The 12,999-nt window shown below is 31.6% G+C and overlaps 1 protein-coding gene across 2 annotated transcripts in view; it reads right to left on the bottom strand.

Annotated features, from left to right (window-relative positions):
• Positions 1-2,722: 2,722 nt before the first annotated feature.
• Positions 2,723-12,999, bottom strand: part of TRIQK (triple QxxK/R motif containing) — a 93,454-nt gene continuing 83,177 nt past the window's right edge. For both annotated transcript variants that reach the window (XM_060127451.1, XM_060127452.1), the window contains 2 exons: positions 10,976-11,061; positions 2,723-5,831 (listed from right to left, as the gene is read on the bottom strand). In XM_060127451.1, the coding sequence (XP_059983434.1) occupies positions 5,718-5,831; positions 10,976-11,061 (200 nt within the window). In that variant the 3' untranslated portion in view covers positions 2,723-5,717. The remainder of the gene's footprint in view (positions 5,832-10,975; positions 11,062-12,999) is intronic.

The following is a 12,999-nucleotide window of genomic DNA, read 5'->3' on the forward strand; positions in this document are numbered from 1 at the left end:
TGAACATCCAAAAGGACAAATAACTTGGTTTCTTCAACAATCAATGGCATGAAAGAAAAAGGTTTGTTGCAGAATACAGTTGACTCCTGAACAACATGGGTTTGAACTGCATGGGTCCACTCATACGCAGATATCTTTCGATAGTAAATACTACAGTACTACTACATGATCATGGTTGGTTGCATCTGCAGATGTGGAGCAACGAGGGATATGGAAGGCTGACTGAGTTATAAGGAGATTAATTCCCACATTGTTCAAGGGTCAACTTTAAAAGAAATTTAAGAGACATACAACCAAATGCAGTACAGATCTTGATTCAAAACTTATCTTAAATAGGTATCTTGGAGGCAGTTAAGGACATCTGAATATTGACTTGGTATTAAGTGATAACAAGAAATAATTAATTATATTAGCTGTAATAGTAGCTTCTTAGTAACTCAAAAAATAATACCTAACAAATAACAAACAAACAAATATGAAAGTTCCTTCAGGGATGCATACTGAGATATTTACAGGTAAAATGTCAGCATATTTGAATTTTGCTTTAAAATACCTCAGGTTACAGAAAATGCACGGAGTATATAAAGCAGTGGCAAACTATTGGTAATTGTTGAAACTAGGTGATGGGTAGATTGAGGTTCATGGTACTATTCTCTAGTTTTGTGTAATGCCTGTGGTTAGTGACAGATTAAAAAGAAAGCAGGTAAGAAGTAAGAGACAGTAGAAAAAATAGGTAAGGATCAATGATGATTCTAAGTAAAACAGTAGATACAGGCAGTTAATATAGTAAGCACTAAGTTAAGTATTACAAAGTACAAGTGAGGTTCACACAAACAGAGAAGGAATGTTCGAGATTGCTGAGAATTTAGAATTGAGGTACATGGGTGAAGAGTAGGAGAAGTGAGCAAGAGAACTCAAATAAGATGCCTAGAAGGGCACTCGCTATCTGCATCACAAATGTTTAGGAACTAGTGTAATAAATGGGTTCTTAATGTCTGGATTATTTCTCTTTGGTCCACCAACTTCTCCCACACCCTTGTTTTATGTAAAGCATACTGATAAGGGCTAAGACTATGACCTCCATCTCATGGTCATTATAGCAAGACTTATATTTGGCCATGTTTATCTATAAAATCTTCTTTTAAAAAACTGCAATTAAAGAGACTTTTAAAAATGTTTTTAACCTCACTTTATATATATGAGAACAAAACCAAAAAAAAACCCTCTGAATTTTGTATTATCCTAGGATGTACAGAGAAGGCAATCCAATAAGACCTGCCTTGTCACATTCAATAGAGCAACTGCAGAAGCAATTTGTTACAAGCAGATGGATAGTTGAACACTGAAAAGGATGATAAACTAGAACAAAATTAGATATTGAAATCAATTTCTTTTAGGCTCACCATGAAACTTCAGATTTACACAAACAATTGTATTTGAAGAAGTCAGAAAAAAATGCCATACTAAGATGGGTGCCCGTGAAAACAGAACTTTACACATGCTATAGCCTTTATAGCCATCATTTACTTGGTTGGTCCAAATATTTATAGTTCATTGTTATGACTGCCAAAACTGGCAACCACAAGGATTGTTGTCTCAATTAGGACAGTAAACAGATTGTCTCTTTTTTTAATGAAAAAATCTAAAATGTAATACTTCACAGTTTAACATGTTTATTCATCTAAACGAGCTAAAAAATAATGGTGCGACATCTGTTCGAGAGGCATTGGTACCTCAAATTTTGGCTGCCTCCCCACCATTTTGGTTGTTGTTTTAAAAAATGAAGAATAGGAGGGGGTACTGTCATCAAAAAATCTTCTGGCATGTAAAGTATCTTATTTTTCTTGAAATAAGGATCTCATGTCTGTTGCTAGGGATAAAAAAAAAATTGTCTAACAAAGAGGCACAATGCTGAATACGACAGCAGTTCAATTGTTTTAGATACATTTACTGACCCACTATAGATATTTCCACACTGATATAGTTCTTGAAGTGACTCTCCCAGTTCCCTCTATACTTACCTGTATAGCTAAAACCTATACAAAATAGTAAAGTGTTTCTGTAGGCACTGAATTCATCTGCTACAATTTTTACTGTAGGTTACACTGATTTTAGATATGGTGTCAGTGGAACAAAATCTAGCAAACATTCTATCCAGGCTGCATTGGAGCAATTCTAATAAAAGAAGGCAGTGCTGCTAAGGGAAAAGTGGTGAGAATCTCCCCAGAGAAGCCTCAGGTAAGTGTCTTCACCTAATTGTTGGTAAGAAAAAAATAAAAGTTTATCTTAGATAGTCTCTGACACAATAAACTTATGTTATGGATGAAATACATTAAAATTTAAGTTTAATATCTAGAAGTTAATTTCTGAAGCTTATCTAAAGCATAACTTGATCTACTGAATTATCAATGACTATATAATTTAGATTCTGGAAAATATAACACTTTAGTTTTCACATAAATATAGCATTATAATGAAAATTTAGTTTTTTTTACAATGGGAGTGAAGATTTAGACTAAGTTAAATTTAAAACAATGAGTATGATTTTTAACAATACTAAGATGAAAATAGCATATTTGATTTCCTAGAAAAGAGCAACGTTTCTGTTGTGTAGCAAATTTAATGCTAGTTGTCTTGATCTTAAAGAGAACCAGGATTAAATATATATGTGTCCCAATACAACCAAAGACCATAAATGTTAAATGCTGAGTTGATCAATATGGTGATTTTTAAGTTTTATTTATTAAATGCAAATAATTTTTGATCATCTGTTACATGCAAGAACTGTGCCAGGCTCTGAGAGGACTGAAAGAGATTAACTTAAATTCTAACATGCATTTATTAAAAATGTGCAGACCACTACACTACTGCAATTACAGAAATGAATAAGAACATATTCTCAGGATTTTGTAATCCTTGGTTGGAGTGGGAGTACTTCACCTACATTTACAAAAAATTGAAAAAGATTGGAAAATCTTCAAGTATTTTGCCACCTTAAAACAACAACAAAACCTCATTCTGGTAGTAAAATAGGATTTTAGCACATTTGTTTTAGAAGAAATTATAGATGAGGTTATATTTTTACAACATCGCCTCTCAAATGAATTTACATATTCTGTATTTTTCATGCAATATAAGAACCAGCAACCATTCAAGCTTCATTCAAAGTGTTCTATAGGCTGTACGTTAAGTCCAGCTGCGTTAGTTGAAATTTCTTCTGCAGAAAGAGTATGTTAACAGATAGATTCTAACATTCTGAAAAGTCATTAATTTTTTTTTTTTTTTTTTTTGCCTTCTGAATTACTCTGAGCAGTGAATTATTGGAGGGGAAAAACCCATGCCTAAAATTTGTATGGTGCCAGTCTCAGATTTATGCCAAATACCACTCACTATTTAAAAGTGTAGTCCCCTGAAACTGCAGACCGGATATCACCTCTCTGTCTTCAAAGATTCAAACCAGACTTCAACTTGGGATTTCTCTACAGAGGATTGGCTGCTTCCCAGCTAATGTGAGTTTGAAAAATGTGCATTTCACGAAAACATTATTTTGTAAATATACATTGTCTCACTTTACCTGCTATTTATTAAAATCAGAGTTTAGCCTTTGGGACTTACCATAAGTTAATCAGTTAAGTTAGTTATGCTGTGTCTAGGCTAATATTCATTACTATCAGAAACAACATTTTTCCTCCAAAGAATACCTCAAGAGTAGAACAGGATAGTAAAGTTGTTTTTCTCCTTTTTTTCAGGGTAATGAATTTTCAAACATTTCCAAGAGTACAATCATCTATTTTAAATACTGTAAATTCTGTAATATCTCACTTGGATAGGTATTTAATAGACAATTATTACATATCCTTGCATTTAAATTACCACTGAAATTAGAAATAATCTTTATTTTATATGACTGTATTTAACACCAGATGGGAGGGGAAATAACTAAATGAAGATTGTTCACATAAATGTGATAGGAGTGGGGGAAAGCAGTATTTCTTGACATGTGGCATGTCACTCAGGAAAGTAAAAGACCCATCATATCCAAAATGCCAGCTTGGATATTCTCTTGCCACCCACTTCACAAACAGACATACCACATGGCATTAAATGCTGCAACCTTTCCTAAAAATGCCACTTGGATTTGTCCACTGTGGTGAATGTATAGGAACTCTTGGTCTGTCTCTTAAGTTTGTGATTTCAATGGGAAGAATCCAGGAAACAGCACTGGCTAAATTTTGCCCTCAGATGTTTGGCATAAATGATCTGTGAGGACACTGGAACTTTTGGCTGTTTTCACACTGATGAAATAAGTTATGCTACTTGAAAAAATTCTACAGAACATAATGCTACACAACCACATTCAACTATCTGCAAAAGTCTCAAAGACTATCTAGGATATTTATCAATACTTTCTTCTCTTGGAGAGTATGGAAACAATCTTAACATTTTATTTACTCTTTATGAATACAATGTATTTACTATGAAACACCTTATGCACATGTTGCAAGCTATTCATTTTCTATACATATTTATGTAAGGTAGTAACTAACAACTCTGCTGTGGACACATATTTTTCCATTTTCTAATCTTTATGTACTCATGTGTTATAAAATTATTTTAAAATTCCATTACCAGTAAAAAATACTGACTACATTAGTCATTATACTCCAACAAATGTAAAATACCTTGAAAAATCATATAAACAAAAAACTCCATATGTGAGTAATATAAGACATATATTTTCTTCTATTACTTTTCATGAAAGGGTTCTAATTGATTTAATTCCCAAGAGACAAAATACAATTTTGTAAAACAAGTTTGTATTGTTCAGATATAAGAGACAACCCAAGAAAATGACTCTGAGTAGGTAGGACTTCTGCTATTACCGTTGTGTGAAAAACACTGCACAATTAGACAACAGGTTGCTACATATCTCCTTAACAAGAGGGGCAAACTGATACTGCAAGCAGCCAGGACAACATAATTAAAATAGAATTCCAAGTTTATATTAATAGAGTAATAAGTTAATTAAAATCAAGATCAACTGAACTTTCTATTTACACCAGTTCAGACAGCCCAAGAGGAAAGCAACTCTATTTTAGAGACATATGTGACTCTTTGAGCTTCTGTCATCCAGGTGCCATTTCTGATGGAGCACATGTGCACTGAACAGTTGGCAAAGAAGGAAAAAGATTACTGTAGATGTATGTGCAGATTGTCTCTCTAATGATATAAACTACGTCTGGAAAGAAAGCAGGGTTTCTCTGTAAAATGAAAAATTTCCCATGAGTTTTCATTCCTTCTTAGGCTCTGAATGTGACTAGAGAATGTTTCTGTAAATGAGGATATATACTTTTACTTAGAATGTATATGGAACAAAAATAGATTTAGTAATCTGTAAGTGATGGAGTTATACACATAAATTGCCTAAGACATCTGAAGAATTTAGGATCTGTTTTTCACTTTATCTAAATGCACCATGAATAGGTTGCCTGTCAAAGTAGAAAGATTTATAAAAGTATCTGGTAGCACACATACTACATTACTAGGTAAGGTTCTTTTCTTGATATCCTATGCAACATTTTAAAAGATATTTCTGCAAACTGAAAATACCAGCAGAAAAAATTCAAGACCTTGCTGTCTCAGTACTTCAGAAAGTATTGGTCCCTAGAGGTGCTTTTATAAAATTATATCCTTTTCATGCATTGATTGCTGCTCAACTAATCTTCATCTGGTTCCAGATCAGGGTCAACATCTGTGGACAGTCTGAGATAAAAGAAAGCATAGAAAGCCAGTAGGAGGGCCAATATAGCTGCAAGTAGAAGGCCAACTTCCTGAGGAAGGAAAAAAAAAGTAGATTTGAAATTCATGAAATGAGGTTGGTTAACTTTATCAGTTTCACGAGATAAAAAAACACAGTCTAGAATTAATAATCACATTCTTTTTGTTTAACACTTTCTGTCATTAAGCAAAGAAACTTTTGTGCTTGACAATACCTAATATAATGGCAGGTACATCAGTGGGTATAATAATAGATGTGTATTATTATTTTTATTTAAATTTGTGTTTTTCTAATAGTAAAATTAACATTTATAATTTTAATATATTTTCATAGTTTGGATATCAAACTGTTGGATGTAAGCAATGTAGTTTGTGCCTACACAGTTTATCTTTCTCTATCTGAGAAAGAAATAACATTTGAGAAAGAAATAACATTATTTCTTGCTTCAATACGTTTATTATTAGCTATAGCATTTGGACACAGATTCTTTTTTAAATTATCATTCCTTTTCTAATAGGAAGAAACTATTATAACCAGTTTCTACATTATGTCTCTGTAAACATCCTTATTAAATATTATTTTTTAAACCTCATTTTTAAATTCTAAATTCTATAGTTTACAATGTGGCAGAACAAAACTAAGTACTCTTGGCTCATAAAGCATGATATGATATAATTAACACAACTATGAAGGATGGTCCTGGATACTTCATTTGGTGATTTGATATGGATTATATTAATCAATTATGCTGAAATAATAGCCAAAAAATTACCATATATACAATGGCAAAAATCATATTATTTTTCAAAAAGTCTATAAACTTATATACACACATACACACACACACACACATATCATGAAGGAATTGTCTCAATATTAACATATCATTTGGCTAAACAGAAAGAAGAATAAATAGTGCTAGTACAGTATCCTTAGGGGCTTAAATATTCCCTTGTAATTCTCACTTGCATATCACACCCCTTCCTGACATTATTTTATGGAGAAGCAATTTATTTGCACTTACACAAATGTAGTTTACATTTCAAAAGAATGCAAAATTAATAATTCAACATATGCCACCTAATAAACTTTAAAAGCATTAAAATAAATTTGGTTTATAATCAACATGTAATTTTTACCTGGATATTGAAATTACAAATGGACATTTTATACAGATTTTTAGCTTTATAATTAGATTTTTTTAGATTTGCAAACTATAAAAATAAATATTAATAAAATACATGGGGTTGAAAGACTTAGTGTCAACTATTTTTGTAAGATTTGATTTCTCAATCTACTCTATCAATATAATGTCAAATTAAAGTGAATTTTCTCTGCTGCAGTTGGAATACTTTGGCATCTCAAAAGGGCATGGCAGCATCAGACAGGTTTCATTTATTTTCTTCTATCCACAGCTGTGCTCCCAGACCCATCTGGTTACACAGCTACTAATTTTAAGAGGATGTAATAAGTGACACACAACTGCAAACTCCATCTGTTCTGTACAGTGGACAAAAAACTGTTCAACAGCAGTCACCATTCCCATAAGCTTAACACAAGACTAAAGTTTTTACTCTTGATTAGAGTCTGTGATTCTCATCTCATTGATAATCACCTCTAATTGCTGTTTTTCAACTCCTTCTTATCCTTTCAAACAGCTCTGTATCATCTTCATTGTACATTTTCAGAATATCCAGAGGCATGAAAAAGGGGTTTAAGGGTAGGAAGCAGAGAACATTCATAGAATACAACTTCAGAAGATCCATTAATTCAATTAAGTCTATTCAACATACTATGGTGTAGGGGGTGAGGCTTCCGAAGTATTGGACGAGGAGGTACAGCAAATCATTTGTTTCAGAATGTCCCTATTCTGCTAAGGAGATAAGTATTGTGGGGACTCCATACTTGGAGGGTTAAAACTATGGTAAAATTTGAAAATACTGCTTTCAGAATTCTGGTCACACTAACCATAACTTAGAGACCTACAGGCATTTATGACTCTCCCCACCCTTGGCCATTTTTAGTTTTAGATGAGGAATAACAAAGAGAACAAAAATAATGCTTCCAGCTGGCTCAACCCAAGGGGTTGTTAGCAGGATCTGGTTGCCATTTGAATATTTTATTTATGTAACAGATAAATCAAATTTCTGATCCTTATTTTTTATTATAATTACTTGTTTCAAATAAACTACTTAATAAACAAATATAGATTATCTTTTTCCTTCTAAATACTAGGAAACACAGGTTATTTGCATTCTAAAAAAATTTTCCCTGATGTTGCAACTCTTGAAAAATAATCTTCAAATTGAACAGCAACCAAATAGCAAATATTAGTTGTGCAAATAATTTTTAGGCGGTACTCATTACTGGGTCATAAATTATGACATTTTGTTTATATTGGTAAAAGACACAAACTAAAAATAGCTTCTCAATAGAAATAATTCCACATTTTGAAGAAGTGATATTCATATCTTATTCTGAATCATTACTGTTCCCTGAAATTTTCTATCACTAAATATACATTTATAAAAAAGCACTAGAAGCCCCTATTGTGTAATTTTTATATCTCTAATCCATGATTTCTCAATCATGTGATTTCTTGTAGAAATTCCTCCAAGATAATTGTGTCTTATTCATCTTTTTTTCCACAGGTTCTACAACATTGTAATGCTCATAGCAATTTCTAAATAAATGAAGGATTGAGTCAGATTTATATAATTTATGTACAAGGTATATTAAAATTATGTAATGTTTTGAAAACTTTACAGCAATAATATCCATAATACTATCTTCACAGCAAAACTGAAAACATTTTGTAATATGTAGTATAGTAACACAAAGCAGACTTAGTTGAGTAGGGGATCTTCAGGCCAATGACAAATATCCAAGGACAGTCTTATTTATGCAAACCAGTAATAGCTAATTCAAAGAAATATTTATGTTAAGTGTATTATTTAACTCTTCTGACTATACTGTGAGGTAAATGGCATAAAATCCATTTTACAAATGTGCCAGTTTGGACTCAGCTAGATCATTGTAACAGTAAGAGGAGTCATGTGATTCTAGGCCTCTTTCGTGTTCAGTTTTATCATTGCTGTTATTTTCCTATTCCTTGCAGCTGTTCATATTTTCTGTAGATTTAAATTATTTTAAAAGCATAGCAATGATTCATTCTAAAAAATAAGTAGTAAAGTGATAAAATATTATAACATTATGGCCATGCTGTATTAACTAGATAAGAGTCAAACATGTTTGATGTTCATTAATCCTTAGTTGCTTCTCTGACATTATCAACATGGATAAAATCACTCACTGGGGAAATTAAATAGCATTAAATGGCAATTGCTGAAAGAAATTTCGTTATTTAAAATACTATGCTAAAATGACAAGGCAATCAAAGTTTGACAGGGCAAACTAATTAGTATGCCAGATTTGAAATGTAAAACACCTCCATGGTTCTGATTCTAAAAAGTTTCCTATTATTTTAATGGGTTCATTACATAAATTTTCAAGCAAAGTAAACAGTGTTTAAAGATAAGGTTTTTGTTTTTCGCAGGTTTACAAATCAAAATGATATGCTAGTTTATTAAAAAGGAGCTGTTTTTGATGTCAGAAACTTTTCTGTACATACTTTAAATCATCAATGAAACCTAAGAACAATTTTTTTCTCATAAAAGATAAACAAATTCTATATTGTTTTTAAAAAGACATTAGATTGCACTATAAGGTAGACTTATACTAGGAATATGGTTATTTCCTCAAGTTAAAACCATAGCAAAATGATAAGAGCAAATGAAATAGAGGATATATACAGGAAAGTGGTATACATCAATAAATGCATGGCTGCACTATTTTTCAAATTCTCATTTGCAGCTGCTCATTATACTGTGCCACAAGTGGATTGTGCTACCCCAATAGTCTTCTAACAAGACAAAAACAAAGCCCTGTATTGTGAAAGATAAAAATAAGTGACATATTGCTTTCCTGGAAAATGACAGACAGTGCTTTCATTACAAGAGACAATCATCAGGTAACTAACTGCAAAATAAGAAACTAACCACTGGTTTTAGAAAGTTTGTGTCATGGAAATAATTTTAAAGATGAATGAAATTTCACATGAAATTAGAAGAAAACTTCAAAAGATTAATCATCTCTCTTTCAAACAAAAAGGCAATTCATTTTTTTTTTTCTTTTTCTTCCGTTAAAAACTGACACACAGCACTAACTGAGGAGATTGTGCTGTGAAAACATACCGCAGCACACAGCAATGCTTGATCAAAATCAGTATCAGGAGTAAAAAGAAGGCAGTGTTTCGTGATCATAATAGCAAATTCTGGAAGACAACCAAATATATCATCTGGCAGTTCAACAGCTGTTACAGCTTGGTAGTAATACCTTGGCATTTGCTATAAGCTATAACTTAGAAAAATTGATTTTTCATCTGCCAGATAAAACCCAAAATCTCCTTTTAACATTTTAATATTTAAATAAAATATAGGTACTAGTCACTTTACTTTTGCACATTTGACAGTAGAGCTGTCAAATTAATTTTTCTATTTATAGTTTAATTTTACTCTAAACACTTGGCAGAGTTGACATGGGTAATAATGTAAATGTAATTTTGTTGAACTTCATTGTGCTAGCACATTGGATTAGCATCTGCTAACATCATTCTCAGTTGCTTTTATCCCTCTTAAGCAGTTAAAACATTGGTTTTCTAAAAGAACAAGTTTGGAAACATCATTAGAATTTCATCATAGGGAGTACTGACAACAAAAATAATACACGTGTAAAATTACATATATTAATGATCTAAGTATATACAATTATAATTAAAAGTTAAACAACCATAAAATGAAACTTATTGCAAGTGAGAAAAGTTTTTGATCCAGGCCACATATATCGCTGAAGTGTTTGAACAATAAATACAGTAGCTAGAGAAAAAGTAAATTGCAACTTTAAGTGTAACTGTCTCTCTTAAGTGACATTAGGTCTTATTCTAAGACCTAATAAAATCTTAGAATGGGAAGGATGTTTCTCATTAAGTAAATTCTCTTTAAAAGCCTTTAATCCTGGCATTTGACTTAGATTTTGAAATGTCATAAAACATTTAGAATTCAACATTTATGCAATCCAGTTTTAGAAAATGAGATGGCATGCAATATATCACATTTTAAAGTTATCAAATACAGGTACCTTTATGCCTATTGCTGTTTTCTTTGCTTCTGCTTTTAATTTGGTTGCTCGTAAAATAGGTTTGGTTTTTTTATAATCCTGTTTACCTAGAAAGAGATAATTTCAGACAATGAGCTATAATTTAAGTTTAACGGCCATCTGAAATGTCAAAGAACCTTTAAATAGAGTAAAACTGGGAGACGAAGTTGCAAAGTAATTCCCAGTTATGGAAACCATAAACTGGTCACCCTAAGGTCAATTTTTCCTTCTCTCTTACTTTTTCAGGAAGAAGATTTGACAGACATCTTTCATTTGGTGTGAGGTGAATATCAACAAAGATAAAAAATTCTTTTAGAGAATAAGATGTTTAAAGCAAAGAGAGTAAACCTTTAGAAGCATTTGGAGACAAATGTGGAAATAAATGAAATTACATAAGATCCCTTTAAACAGGTAAGATTAACTGTCTTCATAATTGAAGAATAACAGTTCATTAGAAATTTATTTTATTATCGATATATTAAGTATTCAATAATCAATCTGAGAAGTATCTTCAAAGTAAGAAACTAAAGACTGATCTGTAAATAACTTTCAGTTGCTGAATTCTTTAGAAAAAAGTATTTAACTTTTGTTTGCTCTCTGTGGAGGACAGAATAAATATGGCTAGATAAATGATGAAGGATAGCTATATTTAGACATTAGTTTCAATGTTCTTTACCACATTTAACAACCAAAAATGAACAAAACTGAGTTAGTGTCACCAAATTTGCTTTTTTGTGTGTGTGTATACCACCTGGTGACCCCACTAATGGGTAACAAAAGAGCTATTACACACCCTGTGAGGAAAACAGATTTAACAATAACAACAACAAAAGCATTGACTAGAATAATATACTCTTTTTGTTAACCAACCTGTTAGCTAAGAATTGGGTCCAATTAGTCTCAAATATAATCATATGTCATTCTGAGTGGGAGTTAACATTTGACCATATAATCTCTTCAACTATTTTATATTCTTCTATTTGGCCTTGTTGTTTCCATTTTATTCCCTTTCCTTTCAAAGATCAATTACTTTCCAAAACTTACCCCTGTAGTCTATCAAAATAATACAACTGCTAACTTTAATTTCCACATCTTCCTCACACTGAAGTAAATCTGAAAGCAGTTTATCTAAAGTATACCATCAAAATTTAATGTGCAATATATTTTTTAATGTGTTTGCTAATGATTCAAAAGTACCTTTAAAATTCTATATAGATTTTTAGAGTTAGAAATGCCAGGGAGAAGTGAGACAAATGAATGGGAGGATGAAGAAATGCTGTATCTGTGTTCATTAGACACATAAAAGTATTTATTTGGCTGAAGAGCTTTTTTTTTTTAAGACGTGTGTATGCTATTTCCTTAACTGCAATGGTATAGCAGTCATTCTGGATCTATGAGCATGCAGCACCTTAATAAATATTATTTGATGATGGGGTTTAATGATCCAGAAATGAGCCAATTGTAAAAATGTATATCAAATGATCTAAATTTAAATTATGGAATGAACAAATACAGAAAAATATTACTCTGACCCATTTTAAATTAGCAACATTTAATTTTGCTGAAAAAATCTTGACAAGTGTTCACTCTGATTTCACATGTCAACAGTCAAACTATTCATGTCATTATTCCTGCTGAGATATAAACAGTTCAGAGCAATGAAACTGGTGACACATCAAATGTCTCCACTCAGGGTTACAAAGCAAGTTTCTAATGAGAACCTAAAAAGAAATTTCAATATTATAGATTTGAAGCCAAGAAGTCATTTCTTATGTTATATATGCCCTATAATAAACTCTGGGTGCAACAGGGACAAAATAAACAAAAAAAAGAGATTATCTTAACCAATCTGCTTTTTGTAGACATATGCAATATTCTGGATGATGTGTCTGTCATAAAGCAGATTCAAATATGCTTAAAAGAGTCAATGTTAAAGTGAGATTTTATCATTCTACTTCACTTGCCATTGGTTAAATAATGTGTTCTATTTCAATTCAAGTCCTATA

Source organism: Lagenorhynchus albirostris, chromosome 17, assembly GCF_949774975.1.
Source record: "Lagenorhynchus albirostris chromosome 17, mLagAlb1.1, whole genome shotgun sequence".
NCBI lineage: Eukaryota > Metazoa > Chordata > Mammalia > Artiodactyla > Delphinidae > Lagenorhynchus > Lagenorhynchus albirostris.